Genomic DNA, 25,344 nt, shown 5'->3' with positions numbered 1-25,344 from the left:
AATTAACAAAAAATATCTGTCAAATGATTGCACTTATTTTATGATGTTATATATAAAAATAATTTAATTTGCTTTCAGTGTTGCAGTCATGGTGGTACAAAGTTAACTGGTGCAAAACACCATTTTTCTCTCCCGTAAAAATCCATATAAGGCATGTTTGCTTAAAGGGATAGTTCACCCCAAAATTAAAATTCTTTCATCATTTACTCACCCTCATGCCATCCCAGATGTGTATGACTTTCTTTCTTCTGCTGAACACAAACAGATTTTTAGAAGAATATTTCAGCTCTGTGGGTCTTTACAATGCAAGTGAATGGTGACCAGAACGTTGACGCTCCAAAAAGCACATAAAGTCAGCATAAACATAACTCATACGAATCAAGTGGTTTAATCTATGTCTTCTGAAGTGATACAGTTAGTTTTGGTTGAGATCAGACCAAAATATAAATTTAACTGTACATCTTGACAGCAGTCTCATTGGCGATCATTATTTTAAGCTTGATTTCACTACCTATAGCACCATCTAATGCTCTGAATATGCGTCAAAAACTAGGAAGTGTAATTGAGCTTGATTGATTGATAGTGCAGAGACTGTATTGTCAAGATGTGCAGTGAAAAAGGAGTTATATTTTGGTCTGTTCTCACCCAAAATCGATTAGATCCCTTCTGAAGACATGGATTTAACCACTGAAGTCTGATGGGACTTTTATGCTGCCTTAATGTGCTTTTTGGAGCTTAAACGTTTTTGTCACTTGCATTGTATGGACCTACAGAGCTGAAATATTCTTCTAAAAATCTTTGTATGTGTTCTGCAGAAGAAAGTCATACACATCTGGGATGGCGTGAGGGTGAGTAAATGATGAAAGAATTGTCATTTTGGGGTGAACTATCCCTTTAACGTACTTAGTGAGCATGGAAAACCACATTTATTTATTCTCTCTTTAGCACATTTTAAACTAAAAGCCTTAAAAAGTGGAAAGAAATGGCTTAATGTGCTTATTTACAGGGAAGAAAATGCTTAACAGAAATATGTTGTCTTCATTCGTATGATAAAAGATAGTGTTTAATTAAAGTGAAGACTGAGAGAAATTAGATTCTCCCTGGTTGTTGTATTAGTGCATTAAGCATTTTTCATGATAAGCGTTTGAGAATGTCCCAATGCAGTGAATCGTAATAAATAGTCCCACATTTGTCCTTCCTTTAAATATTCGATTATGCATTGTGTCTTGTATACTTGGACAGACAGCTAAAGTCTGTAGCTCGACAATAACGGCACTTATGAAGATACCGATTGTAAACAAACAAACAAAAAAACGAACCTGACCGCGGCCCGCGCGTTTTAGCCAATAGGAGGCCGCTTTCTGTCATTCTCAACCAATAATGTGAGATTGGATATTTAGGAAATCTATGAAACAATCAGTGTTTTGCGTTTCCGTTTGGTATCTCTACTGGCGCTGAAATCGCTTATAGCAGCTTTAATGATGATTCACAAAGTTAGAAACTTTGATTAATTTGTTTTCATAATATATTAATATGTAAATGTACAAGAACTAATCTGTTATAATGCTATAACGAATTTTGTAATGTTATTTTATAATGTTTGTTAAATAATTATTAATGAAATCTAGTAAATATAAAGTGTTCCCTAAACAATATTCTCAGTTTGCAGATTTCCGTTCAGCGGAATATTCAAGGGCCCCTCCCCTTTAAACGTCAGCATATCATCCCCTTTAATTCCTTCACTCCGCTCAGAACTGCAGCGTTGTCATTGCAGGCTGATTATAGTCGGCGGAATTATTTAAACTGAAGTTACGGCTTTTAAACTTTCTGCTAACTCAGTTAGGAAAGGGTGTAACTGTGCAGTATAGCTGCACGAGATCGTATGCCTGTTTTTAAGGAGTCTGCCCTGTACAATGTTCCAGGTAGTTTTGATTTTGTCGGTGCTATTGTCCTGTCTGATAAGTACTGGTCCAGTTCAAGGATACTTCCATGAAGAACGCTGGAGCCCGGAATCTCCTGTATTATCTCCACGAGTAATGATCGCTCTCATCTGCCGCAACGCTCAACACTCTTTGCCACATTTCCTCGGAACTATTGAACGGCTGAATTACCCCAAGGACCGAATTGCTCTTTGGTAAGTGAGTTATGCCGCAGAGCTGTCCTTTGACGTATTCTTTACCCTGACGTCATTATGTTAGAATCTCATAATACGTCATAAAGCTAGTAGTGCGAGCGTCCATGTTGACGTGTTTTATCTGTCTTTTCTTTATGATATGCTGAGAGTGTGATCAATGGTGACGCATTAGATGGTTCCATTTCATAATTCTCTTTGTTGACAAAGAAACAAAATTAAAATGTATTATGAAACAGAAATCACATGTGTGTATGAATGTTTGCTGGGGTCTGTGAACATTGTTTTCCAGCAGCTTGGTCTATGGGCAAACTGAACAAATGGGAGTGGCTTCTCCATCCTCAAAACCAGCTCAGATTGTGTTCGGTTCAGCTCTCTCATCCCTGCCAAGAGTGCATTTTCCTTCAAAGCTGTCTTTGTCCTGAGCAGTGAATGGAGAACTTTGTTGTAAAGGTGTCAATTATATGGCAAGCTAATTTTGCTTTTCTGCATCCAGCGTTACTCGTTGTAATTGTATTTGTACTACTAATATTTCAATTAGAAAGCTCTACAATACATTTTCTACTAGTAAGAATTCCAATAACAGAGCTCTTTAATGATATTGTTACTAGTGAGAATGCAATTGCAGCACTCTACAATTGATTTACAGAGCTCTACAATGGCATTTTACTAATAAAAACCTCCAATTGAGATCTACAATAGTTTTTTTTACTAGTTAGAATTATAATTACAGAGCTCTGTAATGACATTGTTACTAGTAAGAATGAAACCGCAGAGCTCTGCAATTGCCTTTTTACTGGTAACAATTCCAATTAAAGAGCTCTGCAATTTGATACTTACTAGTAAACATTTTATTACAGAGCACTCTCATTCAATTTTCACTTGTAAGGATTCCAATTGCAGACCTCTACAATTGCATTCTTACTAGTAAAAAAAACTTGGATTCTTTAGATGCAAAACAGAGGCAATTACACCCATTTCCCTTTCCAAATCCCACCTTGAAAATTGAATAAAATGTTTTTCTGTGTATTATTTTTTCATTTACCCTGACATTGTTTTCCCTTCATTCACAAGTTGTGCCTAATGTACGAAATACCGGACAAAAATATTTTTTTGTATACATATTTATATACATCTTCCCACCTGCCAAATTGTACAAGCCAGATGAATATGAATATACATGAGGTGCCATTACTATAATTAGATGGTATTGAATAGAGAGCTCTACAATGCAATTATTCCTAGTTAGAATCACTATTGTAGAGCTCTAAAATTATGTTTATACTAGTAAGAATGCAATTGCAGAGCTCTGTAATTTGAATTCCTACTAGTAAGAATGTAATTGCAGAGCTCTATAATTGAATTACAGAGCTCTGCAATTACATTCTTACCAGTAAGAAATTAATTTCAGAGCTCTGTAATTCAATTACAGAGCTCTACAATTAAGCATATCTTTAGTAAAAGTTCAAGTAGAGAGCTCTCTAATTGGATTTCTTACTAGTAAACATGGAATTACAGAGCTCTCTAACTGGAATTACAGATCTCTCTAATTGGAATTCTTACTAGTAAAAATTCAATTAGAGAGCTCTGTAATTGGAATTCTTACCAGTTGTAATTCATTTTTAGAGCTCTGTAATTAAAAATGAATGGGAGTCAATGGAAACTTATGACAAGTAATCATTCAGATAGAGTGCTATCTAATTGGTATTCTTACTAGTAAAAATTAAATTATGATGAGTAACGCTGGGAACATTAAAAGATAATTTGGCTATCCTTACAATTACCAAAAACTCTTTGAGTCTTTGTCCTAGAAAAGGCACCCAGTTTTTCATATAAAAGGAAATGCACGTTAAGCTGCAGTTAATAATTGCAAGCTATTTTACTAGTTACTGTATGAAACACAGTAGAACAGATTTATTTATGTGTGTGGTGTCTGTATGAGTTTTTATTGTTTTTGACAAAATCACACCCCCAAAAAAGAAAAAGAAAAAAAAAAGTAGATTAAAATGTTATTGGTAAAAAGTTGTTAGCCATAGTCTATGTATGTGGTCTAGTGGATAGTGCACATGCTCTGACTTGTTGAGCTGTGGTGCTCATGCTAGCAATGTGAGTTTGAGTCCAGCTTGCAACATATTCTCTGTGTACTTTCCCAATGAATGCAAAAGTTAAACTTTAAAAGGTTAAAGGTTTTTCCCCTTTTCTCCCCAATTTGGAATGCCCAATTCCCACTACTTAGTAGGTCCTCCTGGTGGCGTGGTTACTCACCTCAATCCGGGTGGCAGAGGACAAGTCTCAGTTGGCACTGCTTCTGAGACAGTCAGTCCATGCATTTTATCATGTGGCTCATTGTGCATGAAACCGCAGAGACGTGGGGTGAGTGTACTGGTGCACTATGGCAGTGGAGAGAGGAGAGTTATAGAGCCAATTAATGGATGGGGATTATTAGGAAACCATGATTGATAAGGGCCAATGGGGGGAATTTAGCTAGGATAACAGGGTTACGCCCCTATGCTTTTCGAGAAGTGCGCTGGGATTTTTAATGACCACAGAGAGTCAGGACCACGGTTTAACGTCTCCTCCAAAAGACAGTGCCTTTTTTGCAGTATAGTGTCCCCGTCACTATACTAGGGCATTAGGACCCACACAGACCGCAGGGTGAGCACCCCATACCTCTTATCCAATGTGCGCACGTGTTTAGCGCATGACTCTTCACGGTTTTACGTCAAAAGTTGAGAATAACGCGATTATTTCAAATCTCGTGTAAACACAGTTTTCTTGCTTTGTCATATTTTTTTAATAACCGTATTGTTCTCCATATAAACATGCCCAATGTCTTCTGAAGCAATCCAGATGGTTTTGGGTGGGAACAGACCAAAATATAAGTCCTTTTTCACTGTACATCTTGCCATTGCAGTCTTTAGGCACAATCATGCTTGATTACACTTCCTAGTGCTTGACGCATGCGCAGAGCGCTAGATGGCACTATAGGAAGTGTGATCGAGCTTGAAATCATGATTTCAAAGGAGACTGCTGTTTTCAAGATTTATAGTGAAAAAGTACTTATATTTTGGTCTGTTCTCATCCAAAACTGATTGGGTAGCTTCAGAAGACATTGATTAAACCACTGGAGTCATATGGATTGCTTTTATGCTGACTTGATCTGCTTATTGGAGTTTAAAAGGCCTGGTCACCATTCACTTGCATTATATGGACCTACAAAGCTGAGATATTTTTTTAAATATCATAGTTTGTGTTCAGCAGAAGAAAGAAAGTCATACACATCTGGGATGGCATGAGGGTGAGTAAATGATGCGAGAATTTTCATTTTTGGGTGAACTATTCCTTTAATGCAGTGTCACCCATATATCTTTTTTTTTTAACACAATTCCATAACCCTAAACCAGTCTGTAGTGTAGGAGTTTATGACAGAGCTGTTGTGATCTCAAGAGCCTGTGTGATATCTGAACCCTGTTTGGAGTTGTAGTACTGACCATCACAGCTGTGCTGTTTCACTCTCTGATATCCTGTCTTCAACACTAGTAAGACTGGTGAGGTCATGCTGTTATGAGATACTCTGTTCATGGCATGCTAAGACATAGCCAATGAAAAGTGGGACGTGTGGTCTGCTCTGTGCCTTCAGCAGAGTGGGGTATCGGTTTACTAAATCTAACTCTAATAACTTGCGATTACTTTGCAGTTTCACTTCTTATTTGCTGCTACCCTTTTTAGTGTTGTATTGTTGTGAGGAAGTAGAGTTAAATTTAGAATTTATGTGTGTTGCTTCATGTATTTTACTGCTATTTGTTGCATTTGGTGTTTGTGCTATCAGACCCGGCAGAACAGTCTAAATATATTGTGATGAGGAGGAGGGCATGGCCGGGCCGGCACTGAATCAGCTGATCAGCGGGAGAGGGAGATAAATAACTGTTACAGTTCAAAGGTGGGCAAGGAGGAGGTGGGAACAGTCTGAACAATAAACATAAACTTTAATAATATAAATGAATTTAAAACGTCTCTCTCTCTCTCTCTCGAACTGGAGTCTTCGGCTCCCCTTTATCTCCCTCTCGGCCCGTGCACCATCACGGCCCGGCCACGCCCTCCTCCTCGTCACATATGTGCATTGAAATGTTTTATTTTTTATTTTTTAGATGGTTTAAGTTTTTTTTTTTCTGATTAACAATTTTATTGATTCGGACACATGAAACAGAAAAGCAAACATATATACACTGAATCAACTTTAACCCCCATAATTCCCTTTCACCCTCCCACTCCCCAACCCCACCCTGACCCCCAACAAACATCCCTGTGGTCCAACTTGAGAATACACACAAAACAAAACAAACAAACAAACACAATTTTGTAAATACAGTATATATAGTATATATATAATATATAATATATATACATATATATATATATATATATATATATATATATATATATATATATATATATATATATATATATATATATATATATATATATATATATATATATATTTTTTTTTTTTTTTTTTTTTTTTTTAAATCACACATTTAAAACTACACATCTCTCTCCATTTCCCCTCCCCAAGAGCCCTCCAAATATGCCAAATAGCTGACTCATTTTCCATTAAACAATTCCAAGTTTCCCTGCCTTCTATATGACATTTCATCGAATGCCGCCAACCTGCCCATCTCTATGCACCACTCCCTAAATGAGGGCACTCCAGCTGACCTCCATCATCTAAGGATGGTCTGCCTGCTGATCATAACACTGGCTAGGACCCAATTTTTTATATATTTATCCCTTATATTAATGACCGCCCCATCGCCTAAAATACAGAGTCTGGGACAAAATGAAATTTGAGTGTCCAATAATTCACACATAAAACTCTGAACCCTCAACCAAAAACCTTGGATCTTAACACACCACCAAAAACATGGGTTGCTTGATTGACATAGCCAGCAGGTGGGTGTGTCTTTAAGACCAAGCCTATACAATCTAGAGGGGGTCCAGTAGAACCATGTAAAATCTTAAATTGCATAAGGCTTGCATCTCTAGATGTAGACTTGACATTTTTTTAGAATCCTAGCACACACTCCCTCCTCCAATACCAAGTTTAAATCTTTCTCCCATAATCTCTTGAGAGAAGTTGAAGCTCCGTCCCCCAGACTCTGAATTAGCAGGGAGTAATACACTGATGCCTCATGACCTTTTCCAAAAGCAGTAATCATCAGTAATGTATCTGCCACTTTAGGGGGATGTATGCTACTCCCAAAAATAGTACAAAGCAGATGGTGCAGCTGTAAATACCTAAAGAATTGAGACCTGGGGATCCCAAAATGTTGAACCATATTTTCAAAGGATATCAACACTCTCATACAAGTCACTGAGCCTACTAACCTCCCTCACAATCCACTCTGTCCAGCAAAAAGGGGACTTATTAATACATAATTTTGGGTTCATCCATATGCTCGAAGCAACATTTAAATAACTGTCAGAATCAAACACTCTAAACACTTTTGTCCATGCCACGTTCAAATGTGAGATAACGGGGTATAACTTAACTTCTCCGGTTAGTTTGATAGAAAGGCTTTGCAATGGCGAAATAGGGGCAAGAACTTCCTGTTCAATACAAAACAAGGGAGGGGCTCTCTCAGGTGGAAGCGACCAATGAGCCAAATATCTGAGACCGAATGCATAATAATAAAACAAAGTCTTGTGTAGGCGTAGCCCACCTTTGTCAATCGGCCTATGCAATTTATTGAAATGTAATCTGGGACGTTTACCATTCCAAATGAAATGACTTCGCTATGCTATCAAATTGCTTGAAATAAGAGAGGGGTACATCTTCAGGGAGAGATTGTAGCAGGTTGTTGAATTGTGGAATACAATTCATTTTAATAACATTAACCTTCCCAATCATAGATAAATGTAATGAAGCCCACCTACCCATATCGCTCAAAAACCTTTTTATTAAAGGGTCAAAATTAACTCTAACTAAATCACACAAATTTGCTGGGAATAAAATGCCCAAATACTCAATGCCCTATTTGGGCCACTGAAAGGCACCTGGCTGAAAAGCCGTTACTGGGCAGTACGCTGTCAGAGCCAAAGCTTTGGATTTAGACCAATTGACTCAGTATCCTGAAAACTTAGAAAAGGAATGAATAATTCTGTGGAGGCAAGGCATAGATCTAGTAGGGTCAGAGACGAATAATAAAATATCATCTGCGTAAAGCAAAACTTATGCGCCACGCCTCCCCCAACCACCCCTGGAAAATCATCCTCCTTTCTTATCGCGGCTGCTAATGGTTCCAGGGCAAGACAGAACAATAATTGGGAAAGAGGGCAACCCTGCTGGGTGCCCCTGTCCAGAGTAAAATAATCTGAAATTAATCCATTTGTTTGTACCGCCGCTACCGGGTGTCTATAAAGTAACTTAATCCATCCAATAAAAGTATTCCCGAACCCGTATATTTCCAAAATCTTAAAAAGATAATCCCATTCTACCATATCAAAAGCCTTTTCGGCGTCAAGTCAGATGGCAACAACCGGAGCCTGATCATTTGCCACTGACCACATGATAATGATGAAACGCCTAATGTTATCAGAAGAGCTACGGCCCCGAATAAACCCCACCTGATCTATATTTATAAGAGATGTCATAACTTTATTAATTGGTTAGCCCAAATTTTTTACAATATTTTAACGTCTAGCAGGATGAGTAAAATTGGACGTTAACTCTTACACTCGTTTGGATCTTTGTCCTTTTAAGAATCAAACTGATCCGGGCTGGTGTCATGGTTGGCGGAAGCTTTCCATTCTTTAATGATTCCATATAAACTTCTAGCAAAAGTGGAGCCAGTTCTGTAGCATAAGATCTAAAAAAATTCAACAGCAAAGCCATCTGGCCCCGGAGCCTTGCCTGTAAGCAAGGCTTTAATTACCTCGCCAAGCTCCTCCAAGGTTATCTCAGAATCAAGAGAATTTTTGCTCAGTCGTCAGTTTAGGAAGATCTAATGGTTCCACAAAGTTTCTAATATCTTCATCAGTAGACAAAGACGTGGAACTATCGAGATCAAGATAGAATTCTTTAAAAGCATTATTAATATCAATGGCCGAGTTAAATATTTCACCACCAGCAGATTTCACTGAGCGAATGGTAGAAAAAGACTCTCTCTGCTTTATATATTTAGCCAAAAGCTTCCCTGCTTTGTCCCCTGACTCAAAGTATGATGTCTTGCCCTGAATAGCCAAAACTCCACCTTCCATGACAAAATAGTATTATATCTGTATTTCAGTCGGGTCAATTCTCTGAGGCCATTAGACGACATTTGGTGCTTCAGCTCTGCCTCAGCACTTTTAATATTCCCTTCCAATTCCACGAGTTCTTGTGCTTTGGATTTTTTGGTGAATGAGGCATACTGTATGATCTGGCCCCTAAGAACCACCTTAAGTGCCTCCCAAGCCATGCCCACAGAAGATACTGAGGACCAGTTGGTCTTTATATAGACATTGATTTCAGCCTTTAACATTTGTTGGAATTCAGGATTTTGCAAAAGGGATACATTAAAGAGGCAACTATATGATTTCTTTTTCTCTGTATGTGGCAACACCTCTAAAAACACCAGGGTGTGGTTTTCTAGAGTAAACTATTCTAGAGTAAATCTTATGGACTGAAGAAAAAAAATGTATAGTCCCTACCAGATGGGTTAAAAAGTCTCCAAATATCTGTAAGACCAAGATTTTTACACATCCTGTGAAGCGTCACTGTTGCTGTAGGGGGCTTGCACACATTTGCTTCACTATGATCAAGGACTGAGTGCATCAAAAGATTAAAATCTCCTCCCAATATTATATCATGAGGGGTGCCAGCAGCTTGCAACATCCCTTCAAGATCTATAAAAAAGCCCTGATAATCAACATTAGGTGCATAAATATTATCCAAAATAAGACTTTGTCCCTGAGTTTCAGCTAAAACAATAATGACTCTTCCTAATTTATCTTTACTCTGTTTGAGACATTTGAATTGTAGATGTTTACTTATCAATGTAATGACTCCCCTGCTCTTACTCGAGCCAGCACTATAAAAAAATGCCCACCCCATATCTTTCCAAATTTTTCAGCTTCCTGGTGCATTTCTTTAAGAAACACTATATCATATTTCTTACGCTTAAGAAGAGAAATAATCTTACTACTTTTTATGGGGTGCCCCAACCCATTTACATTCCATGTGGAGAGAGATAGTACACTCATATTAACATTTGACATTTTGACATATAAAAAAAATAGATAGTGTGTCAAAAACAGGATTATAAAGACCACATTCCAACATTAGTGCAACGGTCAAACCCCGAACATTCCCCAGAACCAAACAAACAGAAAAAAACCAAAAACGTGCACATTAACCCCACGCACGACAGTGCCAACTAGCGTCCATCCCTCCAAACTCAAACAGTCCATGTACACCTACGAGAACCTCTGCGACATCTTTGCTTTCGGATTGCTCATGTCCGATGTTTCTATACAAATTTTGTTAGACAGAATTTCACAGCAAAGATAATCTATAAAACAATAAACTCCAGCCAATAGGCAGAATAAACACAAAGAGCGTGTAGCTTCATCCATATATCTGTCTTAAAGGTGTATTATTCTACAAAATAAACCCCAGCAGCTAGGTGGAACCAGCACAAAAAGAGCGTGCAGATTCTTCAGACAATGAAACGAATGTTCAGTGAGCCGGTTCATTCGGCTGCAACATGAGTACAAGCAAATGACTTACTCACTCCAATGACTCTGCCAGAAATACTCCACAAAATAAACTCCAGCCAGTAGGCGGAATAAGCACAAAGTGCGTGTAGATTCATTCACAAAACTGTCCCGAAGGTGTGTTTCTCTACAAAATAAATCCAGCTGCTAGGCGGAACCAGCACAAAAAGAGCGTGCAGAATCTTCAAACAGTCAAGCGGATGTTCAGTGAGCCGGCCCACCCGGCGGCAATGTGAGCACCACAACACAACCCACTCACTCCATTGACTTTATGAAGGACATCACTTGCTGTGGGCATGTGAATATTTTAAAGCCATCCTTAGCATCTATTCTCAATTTGGAAGGGAATATCAGTGCAAAAGTGACCTTCCGTTGATGTAAAAGTTTCTTGCATTCCTTGAATCTATCACGTTTCTCTCTTGTCGAGTTCGCAAAGTCTGGGAACAAGAAAATGCTAAAGAATAAATTTGAGAGGGGAGGATTTTCATTAAATCTTCATCGTTGTATGGAAAAGAGCAGCTTTGAGGGGGTGTAAATGACAAAATATCAATTTTGGGGTGAACTTCCCATTACATTTAATGTGATTATACTCTGTGCTAGTGCAAGTAATCATATAAGCTTGAGCTTATGAACTTTCATGTAATCTTCAGTTTGGTGAGATATTGTTTTGTGTGCCAGTGTAGAAAGTAAGGTACCCAGTAAGAGCACAGTTTGTACCCACTGCAAAACACAATATGTTTCTATTTCTTTACTGACAGGGTAGCAACCGACCACAATATTGACAACACGACATACCTACTGCAAGACTGGCTCATCAATGTACAGAAACTCTACCATAATGTGGAATGGAGGCCAAAGGAGCAACCAAGGTTTGCAGTGTTTCTTCACTTGTGTTATGGAGCTACTTTATTTTTGCATTTCCTTTTAGTGTTAGGTATTACGTATTACATTTCTCTTCCCTACTCAGTGCATATTTTGAGGAGGAGGGACCAAAGCAGTGGACGAATGAGCGCTATGCCTACGTAATGAGACTGCGTCAGGCAGCACTTGAGTCTGCACGAGAGATGTGGGCAGACTATCTCATGGTGAGATTCTTACAGACAGTATATTTTTTACAGTGAGATTATTACAGACAGAGTGTAGAAATGTTTATGTCACAGCAGTAGAAACTGGAGGTGACCCAATATTATACCTGTCCATATTCTTTATCAGAACCACAAATCTTCAAATTGTTAATTAGAACTGCTTTGTTGGTGGTATTTTTGGGTCCATTTTGCCAGCCAACTGTTAGATGGTTTTAAAGGAAATAGTGTCACTATAATTTAGAGTAATGATTGTACTAATAGGCCATTTACACACTGCAACTAAATAAAGTTGCCACTTCTCCTTTGAGGGCTTAAACCCGTTTTGTACAAACAGAGTTGTACAAATTAATTTTCTCTAGAAAATTAGCTATACGAAAAATCTTGAGTTCTGACAAACTTGCCGCAAATTTCCCTCTCATTATTTTCACATGCAAATGAGCTTGTGATTCATCACAAATGTTTGCCAGAAGTTTGCAGCTTTTCACCAGTAGCGGTGCACCTTCAGCTAACCTTTGGCGACAATTAAGATTTTGCCACAGATTTGCAGAAAGTTTGCCAGAACTCTCAATTTTTGTAAGGGTATAGACAGGGGTGTAGATTCTGGGGAGGATGAGGGGAGGTAATTCCCCCCCACCCCGCCCCATTATTTATGGGTATAAATGGGCATAACCCCCATTATAACATGGGCCCAATGTTCAAGCCAATTCTTGCGACAACTGAATTTTAGTGTGACCGCCTCTATCAAAGTTGGTTTCACAATATGTCTCTGGTAACTAATACATTTGTCAAAAAATGCTAAGACCCAATGTTGGTATCAGTGTTTTTTTTTTTTCATTATTATTTATTTATTAATGAACAAAGTAACAAATAACCATCAGACCCTAGGTGGCACTATAATATGCACTTTTAAGTTTTCTCTGATCTTCACAACCTTATGGGCTATAACAAATTCTAAACGATTTGACATATAGATTTTTTAGGGTCTCTAGATGATATATGCAAAATTTCATGTGAATCAGACGAACAGTCTAGGAAAAGTTTGGGGAAAAAATGAAGGAAACTCAAAATGGCGGAAGGGAATGAAATCGGAGATACACATTTTGTTCCGCGAATCTGCCAACACCATAACTACAAAGTAGTTAGTAGCGATTACTTTAGGGGGCTTGGGTATCTCAGCAAGTATTGACGCTGACTACCACCATTGGAGTCCTGAGTTCGAATCCAGGGTGTGCTGAGTGACTCCAGCCAGGTCTCCTAAGCAGCCAAATTGGCCCGGTTGCTAGGGAGGGTAGTGTCACATGGGGTAACCTCCTTGTGGTTGCGATTAGTGATTCTCGCTCTCAATGGGGCACGTGGTAAGTTGTGTGTGGATCGCAGAGAGTAGCATGAGCTTCCACATACTGGGAGTGTCCACGATGTCATGCACAATGAGCCACATGATAAGATGCACGGATTGACTGTCTCAGAAGCAGAGGCAACTGAGACTTGTCCTCCGCCACCCGGATTGAGGTGAGTAACCACGCCACCACGAGGACCTACTAAGTAGTGGGAATTGGGCATTCCAAATTGGGGAGAAAAAAAAAGTAATGATTACTTTGCCCCTGACAGATCGGTTCTTTCAAAGCCATTTTCTCCACTTTTCCAAACTGCATGGACCCCGATAATTGCTGATTGTATAATAAGGAATGTTCCTTTCCGTCGGAGCAATTCAAGCTTGATGTACCATTTTGTTGCAGTAGGGGTCAGTCAGCGATCCAGCTGCACAGGCAATGCATCACATCAAACCAACGGGCAGGCAGCACACCCTTCCACAGATGCACATTTGCGCTCTAAAGGCCTAGGTATACTTCCAATTTGACGCAAACGCTCAGCGTCTGCGTACAGTCAAAAGCAAGCCTGTCAATATGTTCCATATATCTGTGCGTGCATACACAGGCAGTTAGCGCACGTGCGCTATAACTGCTATGAGACACAGGACTTTCTCTTCAGGAGTTTAGACCCATAAAGATGTCTTTATATTCCTTCAGACTCAGATTATACAAATGCATGTATCTCCAGACCTCCTCACATCACACGTGCTCTTGACTTGCACACACACTGTTTTTACCTTCATCTCCTGATGTGTAGCATCTTCTGCATTTCTTCGTGACAGCAAAAGCTCAAATGTGAGTGTTGCCACCTGGTGGACCCACTAATAAGTGCAAAGAACTCCATGCGCATGCACATTCTGCACGTTCATAGACAAAAATCGAGCTGCGCGTATTCAGTGCTCGAGCACTGTACTGATGACGAGATTTGCGTCACTGCCTGCAGTATACTTTGGGCTAAACCGTACGTGTTCACTGGCTTGCGGTGAGGCATTTTCAATTAATTCCAATGAGAATCCACCTCGTGAGCATGACACTCATCTCCCATTGGAATTAATAGACACTCCATTCACTCCGCTCACCACGCGCCAGTGGAACCGTATGGTAAAGCCCAAATTATACTCGGTCAGACACGAATGCTAGCCATCTGCATATAGGACGCGTCACAAATTTTGTCATCAGCAGAGTGCTCGAGCACTGAACATGTGTGGCCTGATTTTCTAACCGCACGTACTCTGAACATGCAGAATGTGCATACATCTGATGAGTGGGTCCACAAGGTAACAACACACAACTGAGTTGTTGCTTTCATATAAGAAGAGCTAGAAGAAAAGTGTGCCGAGAGCCGGTATATGCACGCACAGTCATTTGAAGTATACTTTGAAAGGCTGCGCATTTGACTGTACGCAGACGCTAAGCGCTCACATCAAACTGAAGTTAACTTTGGGCAAAAGGCAGCTGGACTGAGCTGGGATCTCAAAACAAGTTTTTCAAAGTTTCAAACTACATTTAATTTGGCACGTTGTCCTAAAAGCACACTCCAAAAGCAACCAACAATAAAAAATAGAGCAAAGAGAAGTAGGCCAGTAATATGGTTATGTTCAAATATATGGTAATAAAACAAACAAGATTTTGACTTTTTAAGACACTTTTATGCATTCTCTAAATGCTTTACTTGTCTGTTGCCACAATATATGTATATGCTTTTATGTATTGAAATTGTATGAATTAGAATGTTTATTGTACGTTATATTCATAATTATTTAAACTACTATATTCAAAATGACCTTTATTTGTGGGCCTTTCCCAGTAAATATTGAAATGCCATTAATAATCTGCATATCATGTAATTAATTTGATTTAAAAACATTATTGAATGACAGCCCTAATTATTAATTGAAACATCCTCTAACATAACATCTATTTCTTTACACTTAATAACCACATTGGCTTCTTTTTGGATGTAATTTTTTAACTCTTTCCAAAATGCTTGTGCTTTAGGACAATCCCAAAATAAATGTTTAAGTCTCGGGGGCAAGCCTCCACATTTCTTGCTTACAACCACAAGACAAAAATGTTTCAGCAATGTGTCAACTTTCACGAGGGGTAGTAAAAGTGACTGCTAATTTAGGGGACTTCCACATTTAAATGCAGTTGTCTCTCCCAAAACTTTGCAGTGTGCACATGGCCTCATTTTAATCTCAGAGAACCCAGTGAAAAAAAGTTTTGTTTTCAGAAGCAAGCTAAAGTTACTTATTTTAACTGACAGACCCACATATACAGTATATAAATGTACCAATAATTCAATTATAATTTAAACTTTCAGATGATAGATTGTGATAATCTCCTGACCAACCGAGACGTCTTATGGAAATTAATAAATGAGAACAAGACCATCGTGGCACCGATGTTGGAATCTCGTGCCGCGTATTCAAACTTCTGGTGTGGAATGACATCTCAGGTATGGTCTAGCTTGACGATAATGGATATGTCTATGTTTATAACACTCCAACAATATGAAAGTATTGAAGAGTTTATATTCAACTTCTGTAGGGCTACTATAAGCGAACACCTGCCTACATGCCCATGCGTAAAGCATTGCGCAAGGGCTGTTTTGCAGTTCCTATGGTGCACTCAACTTTCCTGGTAGACCTGCGGAAAGAAGCTTCCAGACTGCTGGCGTTTCACCCGCCACATCCAGACTACACCTGGGCCTTTGATGACATTATAGTCTTTGCCTTTTCAGCCCGCATGGCAGGTATGTGCTTCATCGAGCAGGACCTAGTTTATTTAGTAATGTTTTCAGCTTGTGGGACATCATACGGTATGAGGGAAAAGCCTTTTATTTGCATTCTCTGTCTTTCTTCAGAGGTCCAGATGTTTGTTTGTAACAAGGAAATTTATGGACATCTCCCAGTGCCTCTTCGTGCTCACAGCACTCTGCAGGACGAGGCAGACAGCTTCATTCATACAATACTGGAGATCAGTGGTACGTTTCCAAAACCGACTTTTTTCAAGAAACACAAAAAGAGATGTTAGGCACAGTTCTAGCCTCAGTCAGTATATTAAATATAACCACCTCTTTAAATCTCTAATAATTTATAGTGCGAAATCCTCCAGTTGAGCCGTCCAGATACTTGCCCAAACCTGTCAAAAATCCTGACAAAATGGGATTTGATGAGGTAATGTTGTCTGTAAATTATAGGTAACAGTGTGGCTCTTATTATAAATGTGTTATTTGTGTTAACACTGTGTACATCACGTGTTATTTATGGTCATTTAAACTGGTAGGTGTTTATGATCAACCTGAAGCGGCGGGCCGACCGTCGTGAGCGCATGCTTGGAGCGTTAAGAGAGCAGGAGATTGACTGCAAGATTACTGCTGCTGTCGATGGCAAGTAAGTTCACTTCTATTACCTTCAAACCATGCAACATTCATTTCTGGGACAAAACATTTGCTCACAGCCTCTCCTTTTTCACCAGAGCTATGAATGTCAGCGAGATCCATGATATGGGAATCCACATGCTGCCCGGCTACAGTGACCCTTACCACGGCAGGCCTCTTACAAGAGGAGAGCTGGGCTGTTTTCTGTCCCACTATAACATATGGAAAGAGGTCAGGCATGGATCCAAACTGATATTTCTCATTTACATATCCTAAAGAAGTGCCTCGTTGTCAAGTGTCTAAACAGGCAGTTACCAGTTAAGGCAGCATCCAAACTAAAATAGCCAATTTGGAGCTGTCTTCATAGGCAGCCACAAATAGGTCTAGATAGGCAGCTCACTACATTTTGGAACAGACTGTGCATAGATTAAAGGTTTGTGTGAGGATCTGACACTTTGATCTATATGTGCTTTGAAACACAGATTGTAGACAGAGGCCTGAAGACCTCACTGGTACTTGAAGATGATTTGCGGTTTGAAATTTTCTTCAAACGGCGCCTGCAGAATCTGATGCACGAGGTGGAGAGTAAGGGTCTTGACTGGGACCTCATGTGAGTTGATATTTTTGACTCAGTTACTAAAGGTTTATATAAAGATGAAAGATTTGCTCTTATTGGTTATTGTTTGTCAAACTCCTTCAGTTATATCGGGAGGAAGAGGATGCAAGTGGACCGGCCTGAAAAAGCAGTATCAAACATCCGCAACTTGGTGGAGGCGGATTATTCCTACTGGACCCTGGGTTACATGATGTCATTACAAGGAGCCACAAAGCTCCTCAAAGCAGAACCACTCAGTAAAATGTTACCTGTGGACGAGTTCCTTCCTGTTATGTTTAATAAGCATCCTGTGTAAGTTCAACAAATGGGGAAAATCCTCCATACATGCCATAAATGTAGTTATTATTAATTTATTGTAACTTGTTAGTGGTGCTTGCTACAGTTGCAATCAAAATTATTCAACCCCCCTGACCAGCAATACATTCTGGTGATGTGAATTAAAACACATCAACTAAAACCTCAGTAAACAGTCAAAATAAGTTTTAATACACATTTGAGTGATTTTGAGAACAAAGAGTTCAGTTTACCCAAATTTTAAAATAAAAAATAACTAATTCTCTCCACAAATGTCATGTCAAAAATAGATATACAGGATAGCCATTTCCAGCAGCCGCAAAAGCCCCCCATTACAGGACTGACCCACCTCCATGCTTGACTGTGGGGATGGTGTCGTTCTTGTCATCACCTTGTCATCTTACTCCAGACGTACTACTGACCCATGGGTCTAAAACTCATTTTCAGTTTAGTGTCATATGTCTATAAAACCTTCTTCCAGGACTCTACAGGTCTTTCCTAATTACTTCTTGAATATTCAGTCAACTGGAGTCAACATTTCCCTTGGTGAAGTTTTGCTTTCTTCCACACCCCAAGAAGGTTGCTGTTGTACCATATTTTTAAAATGTATGAATGGTGCTGCCAACTTTGTCTATTGGAATTTGAAGTGCCTTGGAAATGTACTTTTAGCCATAACCTTTCTTGTGTAATGAAGTAATCTCCTCTATTAGCTTTTGAGACAGCTTATTTTTAATTGCATTTTTTGCATAGAAATACATTTTTGCTTTGGGGGTTGAATAATTTCGATTGCAACTGTATATTCCTATTGGGCATTAGGGTTATTTCATTGCTGCTTTTAAAAGCTATTACTCTTCTAAGCAATTGGATTTAAAAAAAAAAATATGTTATTTGCCTGGCGGATGATAAAATGGGCAACAACAACAAAATAACCCTAAAATTGCATTGAAGGACCCGATTCATATCTAGTGACCACAATATCATAGAGATTTAAGACTCTGATGAAGTCACGGTGAAGTTCTTCTTCGTTCTTCGCTCAGAGCTAGAAAGAAGTTCTAAACAGCTGAGCATGCTGCTGTGGGAGGCGTTTAGAGGAGCATTTAAATATGAGGATGCTTAGGACTACACATAAAAGATTAACTAATATGACATTAAAATGTGTTATCAATAACTATATGCCTCATTCTTTGAATAGATCCTGCATTGACTTTGCGCTTATGACTTAAAGCATTGCGCTGCGATTAGCACTAGTGCTCTTAAAATAAAGCCCAAATTCTCTATCTTAGTACTTCTGTCTTATGTTTTATGCAATAATATTTATACATTTATGTACACAGAATAGAATACAATAGAATATGAAGAAATATATCAGATGTTACAAATAAAACACAGAAGAACTCATTATGATTTAGAATTTTGGAGATATTTTTTTCACTTTCGGTGGTGTTTTTGCCCCGAGCCCTCGTTAATTTATGACCTTGACTTCAGTGGATTCATGTTGACTGATCTCAACTGAGTGAAGAAATCATCCAGAAAAAGATATTGGCGTTAAAGTAGGTGGAGCACTAGGTCACATTCACCGATTAGGTGGACCAATGGCAGGAAGAAGGTATTTAAAAGCCGGTACAAAGTTTTCCTGAAAGTTCGCGCTGGGGAGCTGTTTTGAACCACAGCAACAAACTCAAACACCTTCTTTTTGGTCAAATTTTATTCACCCGTTCCTTCTTCGATTTCGCCAGAAGTATATTGTGGCCTTTAGGGTGGGCTCTTTTCAACTGACCCACCCAGAACACCCTAGCAACCTCAAAGCAACGTGCTAACAACCACTCAGAACATCCTAGCAATGGCATAGTAAAATGGTTAAAAAAAAAACAAAAAAACACTAACATCACTTTAGCAACCACATCGCAATACCCTGGCAACCATTTAAAAATTTCTGGCATCATGGTGGAAAGTTTTGCATGGCAAGCACCACTCACATTTTCTTTAGAAAATGTAAAAATCTAGTTATTTATTTGTTTTTACCTTTGTCTCATAACATTCACATCCCAATCTCCTCAGATCAGATTACATGGAGCAGTTTGATGTGAGGGACCTGAAAGCATTTTCAGCGGAGCCCTTGCTGGTGTTCCCTACACACTACACGGGCGAACCAGGCTACATCAGCGACACAGAAACCTCCACAGTGTGGGACAATGAGAAAGTACGCACAGACTGGGACAGGAAGCGCTCGGGTAAGACGCGAGAACAGGCTGAGATCAGCACAGAGGCCCAGAACTCTGATGTGCTCCAGTCTCCACTGGACAGAACAGCAAGGGACGAACTGTGAAAGACATATTTTTGGACAATCTGCTAGACTTGTTCCTGAGACACAACAGTCTCAGTTTTTCAATCATTTTAACTGGGATGATGCGAGCGCTCCACCTTATAAGTGCTATTTTACTGACCAAAAGTGGCCTTTGAAAAGAATGTTTTTATCATGTTTTACTAAACAGTTTTATTTTTGTGCTTGAGTGCTTGTCCCTTTATTTGTAGATTATCAAATCAGTAATATAGGCCTGATTTTGCTTGCTAGTGACTGAGTCACCCGTTCACCATCGTGTACTGCGACCCCCCAATAAAAGTGCCATGTGTTTTTAGAACAGTTTATGAGCATAGTACTTTTTTCCCTACAAATAAATCAAGAACATTTCCAGGTCACATTTCACCAACAAGCCACGTGATAAGATGCGTGGGTTGGCGGTCTCAGATGCTGAAGCAGCTGGGATTCGTCCTCCGCCTCCCGGATTGAGGCAAATCACTACGTGACCACGAGGACTTAAAAGCGCATTGGGAATTATGCGTTCCAAATTGGGTGAGGAAAAACCAAAAAAACTTGTACACATCTTACTCTATGGTTTTGCTGTCATATCATCAGAGCAGCAAATAAATGTCTAAACACATTCCACATAGCAATATTCCAGACTGTTGGTCCTCGCTGCTTTGCTTTTTTGACACAGAATAGCACAGTAGGCCTAATATTTGACTAATATTTCTACTATAATTATTAATAACTAATATAATTCCCAGAGTCTTGCATTTATTAGCTTGACTTGTACTGTGGTACCAGCGCTGTTTTTGGTGTTATAGTCACACTGTCATGCATTGTGCCTTACAAATATAAAGAATTGTTCAAACATGTTTCTCTTAAAGAAATATCATGTCTATTTTTGTTTTCTGAAAGGTGCATCCAGTAACTTTTTGCTTGTGTCATCTGTAACATTGCACTGACACCTAGCGGCGTGGATGCAGCATCATTCAAACTCAATAGTTTTCAGTCACAGATGTCATTGTAGAAGTTCACTATTCACAGTCAGCCATGATTCATTTAATCCAAGAGTGAAAGTTTCCAATAACAGGCTGGTTACCGAGATTAAGTGAGTACTATTTGACTGGTCATGTGATCTCAACATGGCAGCCCCCATGTGTAGACCCTCTCCATGTAGAATAAAATAGCTTTTATAAGGTTACTGAATATGACCGGATTCTTAATTTCATGTGAGTGCTTATGATTTTATGTATATGTTTATCTTTAGGAGTAAAACTTTTTTTAATGAGGACAAAATTAAAGTGCACCTTTAAATGTGGGTTATATGTGATTTGTTATTCTGTTATAACAGCATGAAATAAATGCTATTAAATAAGATTAATCTCTTTGGATGGCATGTCAACATCCTATCTAACCAGCTTTAAGTATATAACAAACCATTTTCCTAAGTGTTTAAGATAGAAGACCATGTGACTACAGCTTTCAGTGTAGCTCTCAATTTATTGCTGGGTAAAATTAGTTTAGAAGCATCAGATATGTAAAAATATATGCTTGTTGTCCCTTACATTTACAAACTAACCAAATGTATCATGGCAAATTAATATGCAAACCTCTATATAATGTATATTTAGTAGCAAATATAACTATTACTATTGCTTATACTAAGATTAAAGTTTTTTTTCTAAATCCCTTACCCTAAATAAAAATAAAACACCCTTAAGGTATTTAATAAAACACCCTAAAGTACAGCACGTAACTCTTCCTGCACTGTTTGCGCACTGTTCTGAAATGTTATTATATTTCCTTATTTTTTACGTATCAAATTTCAATTTAAATGTAATTTATTACAGCTGACAGTTACATGAGACTAAAAGATTTGAACATCAACCGTGACAAGATAAAACTAAAATGCATGGGATTTGAACACAAATTTGCAGGCTGCTTATTGTATCAATAAAGGTAAACGTCATATTATGCGACTGCACTGCTTTTTGGAGAGCTTACTACCTAGTTGCTAAGTCTTGCATTAAGAACAGGTGCTGCAACCAAATTAAGCACTGATTTAGGTACAAATGAACTAGTAGTTACTAAACCCTTAGTTTGATTTTTCACGCCCAAACTTAAGTGAGACCTTTATGCCAAAGTATGCTTATGTCGTCCGCCTTTGCTGAATGCTCTGCACACAGTATGCGTGATGCAAATTTAATCATCAGCACAGTCTGCGTGAACTGTGCGCATTCGTCTAAAGACCGGTTGTCCACGTTGATTTCAAAGTATACTCTTATGACATTGAGCAAATATGAATGCATTTGACGCATGCGCACTGTGACTCCTTTGTGATACTCTTTTAGTACAGTCAACGGTGTGCGCATTCACATGCGCCTACGATGCGCACAGATGCGAACTGTCCACGTATCGAGTAATTCTGGGCCACACGAGGACAGTTCGCACAGACTGTGCTGATAACATTTGCGTCATGCATACTGTGTGCAGAGCAACCAGCCACGCGGACAACCGAAGTATACTTTGGCCTTCAGATTTTCTCGACGCACGAACAGTCCACGTCTGTGGACATCATCGGCGCATGCTCCTGCCATTGACTGTACTAAAAGAGTATCACAAAGCAGTCATAGTGCACATGCGTCGAGCGCGTTCATATTTGCTCGCGGTCAAAAAAGTATACTTTAATAGATAATGCGGTCGACCGGGCGCAATCCGGAACGCAGAAAAACGAAGGCCTTTATGCACTGCTGAAGCAACCCTATCCAGGACTGTACATATGTCAAGAAAAACTGGACTGCACGTTGACAGTTCGCGCAGACTGTGCCGATGGCGAAATATGCGTCAAGCATATTGTGCGCATTCCGATCCGGAAAGCGGAAAACCGAAGTATACTTTAGCCGTAATGCTACAAAATGGCATAGAATAACGCAGAAGTGTGTGATTTGGTATGCATCTATGGACTCCTTAAGGCTAGAGTATACTTTGTTTTTTCACATGCCAGATGATCTTGCACATAGTCAAGCGCTCAGCCTTTCAAAGTATACTGTGTAAACTTAAAGTATAAAGTTAACTTTTGACCATGAGCAAATTCGAATTTGAATATGAATGTGCGATCCAATACGGAATGCAGAAACCAAAGTATATTTTGTCCTTTAGCAATGCAACATCCTGGCAATCAACCAGAACATGCGTCATGGAGTGGTGGTGGTGTAGTGGACTAAAGCACTGAACTGGTAAGCAGAAAGTTGTTGGTTCAATCCCTACAGCCACCACCATTGTGTCCTTAAGCAAGGCACTTAACTCCAGGTTGCTCTAGGGGGATTGTCCCTGTAATAAAGGCACTGTAATTTGCTTTGGATAAAAGCATCTGCCAAATGCATAAATGTAACATTGTGGCAGCAAGTTATGCATGGGCAAAAAACATTCACATTTTCTTTAGAATATGTAAACATTTATTTTTAAATTATCTGTAATTGTATGCCATATAGAGATATCCTGATCATCCAAAGAGACATTGCTGTGAAAATACAAAATATAGGGGATGGGCAAATTTTTGGTAGCAGTTTTAGTGTACCAAATCTCTAACATTAATTCTGTCTCCTGTCAATATGTTAGACCCTGTTGACCTCCTCAATAGATGAACAAGGGTGTCGAATTAATATTATACTGTATCAAATCACTGATCCACATGATTCAGCCATCAGTGAGTTATGTTGCATCAGAACTACAATGGCTTTCCTGTCTCAAACCATAATCAGTCAGAAGGGGGCACTACAATGAGGTTAAATGTCATTGGATGGCATTTAACTGATTTCAGTACCAATTACTAAGACTTAAAGTCTGTTCAGTCATCATTTACTCACCGTCATATTGTTCCAAACCTGACAAATCTCCATATGACTTGATGTTAGGCAAAATGACAGTCTTAGTCACCATTCACTTGCATTTTTGGAAAACAAGCAATGTGAACATTCTTCAAAAATGTTCCTCTCATGTTCACACAGCTTTGTAACAACATAAATAACTGTGAATTAATGAAAATAGAATTTGTTTTATTGGCTGAACTAACCCTTTCAAGACTTTTCATTGCATAAATAGTTATAATATTGCATAAAACATCCTGTTTTGAATTCATTGGATGCAAATTTCAGAGTGACATGGAACTGATATCAATGATGTCCTGAGATTATAGAGAAATTCATGCTCAAAAAGCTGAAGCTGAAAAGTTGCATTGGCCACTCAGAAGTGCATCTGATTATCCAATCACAGAAGAAGAAAAAAAGCAAGATAGTGACATACTGTAGAAAGACAAATCTGCCGCATTAGCAGGAGTTTGTGGTGTAAGGTGTGTCAGAGAGTGATAGTGAGACACACTTCCTCTTCATCTGATGGTAAAAGAACATTGGCCATCCTCCACTTTAGAGGAAGAGAAGTGGTGCTGTGACAGAATTTAGGGCAGAGTTATGTCTTCATGTCCCGTGTCAATATCTGAGGAAAGTTGATGGCTGACCCAGTCTGGCTGGGTCTTAGGCAAGTTCTGACTGAATCATCTTCTGTGGGGTGGATGGAGTAACTGCTGAATGACGAGAAGGTCTGGTCTGGTGGTTCTTCAATAGAGAACTAGATGGAGGACACATCAGAGACTGCACAGTTGAGGCAACCCAAAATTCGAGGTGAGTTCTAACAGACTTTGAGAGAAACCTAAAGCATGCAAAGTACATCGGCAGACTTGCATACAACAGTCATCATCTGTGATATTGAAACCAGTCTCAGATAAAGGGTGCCAATTTTCTGCTAAATATGTGCAATTTAATATATAATTTTCAGTCTTGCCTTTTTTTTCTTCCTCTATGTGTGTGCGTACGTGCGTGCGTGCATTGGTGTGTTTGTGTTGCATGCAATGATCTCTCACTCAGTGCATGATCAGAGCACTTCCTGTCAAGTCCATTCTGACTTTGTAGAAAGGTTGCATCAGAAAGAATTTTGCTTTGTATTTCTGTGCTTATATATACGTGTATATATATATATATATATATATATATATATATATATATATATATATATATATATATATATATATATATATATATTGAATATACCTATAAAAAGCTTTCTTTTTTCTTATTAAGTAACATATTACAAAACCTATATTAGAAGGACTAAAGATTTATAGCATTTTTATTAAGTACATTTGGATTAAGTAAATTATGTGGAAATAAGCAACCTAAATAAGACCCCCTTGGGTGGAAGTCACATGCACTGTGGTTTCCAATTTGTGATTGCTGTGGTTCTTCACATTAATGCATCGCAACTATACTGCAATATTACAGGGCATTCAACATTTTAGAATGTATTAGAATGGGAATAAAAAAATCTTATGTAACAAGTGACAGCATAACATGAC

General features: G+C 38.8%; 2 protein-coding genes across 3 annotated transcripts in view; both read left to right on the top strand.

The window, feature by feature from the left end:
• The first annotated feature begins 1,756 nt into the window (after positions 1–1,756).
• LOC127451717 (procollagen galactosyltransferase 1-like) lies at positions 1,757–20,273 on the top strand. The gene is made up of 12 exons (XM_051716613.1): positions 1,757–2,134; positions 11,644–11,754; positions 11,853–11,970; positions 15,664–15,798; positions 15,891–16,095; positions 16,207–16,326; positions 16,443–16,519; positions 16,629–16,735; positions 16,821–16,953; positions 17,205–17,332; positions 17,423–17,629; positions 19,691–20,273. Exons 1-12 carry the CDS (start codon positions 1,914–1,916, stop codon positions 19,956–19,958), a joined length of 1,830 nt encoding a protein of 609 aa, XP_051572573.1. The 5' UTR covers positions 1,757–1,913; the 3' UTR covers positions 19,959–20,273.
• A 4,010-nt stretch (positions 20,274–24,283) lies between these two features.
• The window catches only part of LOC127451711 (GEM-interacting protein-like), a 40,928-nt gene continuing 39,867 nt past the window's right edge, over positions 24,284–25,344 (top strand). For both annotated transcript variants that reach the window (XM_051716606.1, XM_051716607.1), the window contains exon 1: positions 24,284–24,613. In XM_051716606.1, coding sequence (XP_051572566.1) covers positions 24,565–24,613 — 49 coding nt within the window. In that variant the 5' untranslated portion in view covers positions 24,284–24,564. The remainder of the gene's footprint in view (positions 24,614–25,344) is intronic.

This window comes from Myxocyprinus asiaticus, chromosome 14 (assembly GCF_019703515.2).
Source record: "Myxocyprinus asiaticus isolate MX2 ecotype Aquarium Trade chromosome 14, UBuf_Myxa_2, whole genome shotgun sequence".
NCBI classification, from domain to species: Eukaryota; Metazoa; Chordata; class Actinopteri; order Cypriniformes; family Catostomidae; genus Myxocyprinus; species Myxocyprinus asiaticus.
This window is presented reverse-complemented; position numbering and strand designations above follow the sequence as displayed.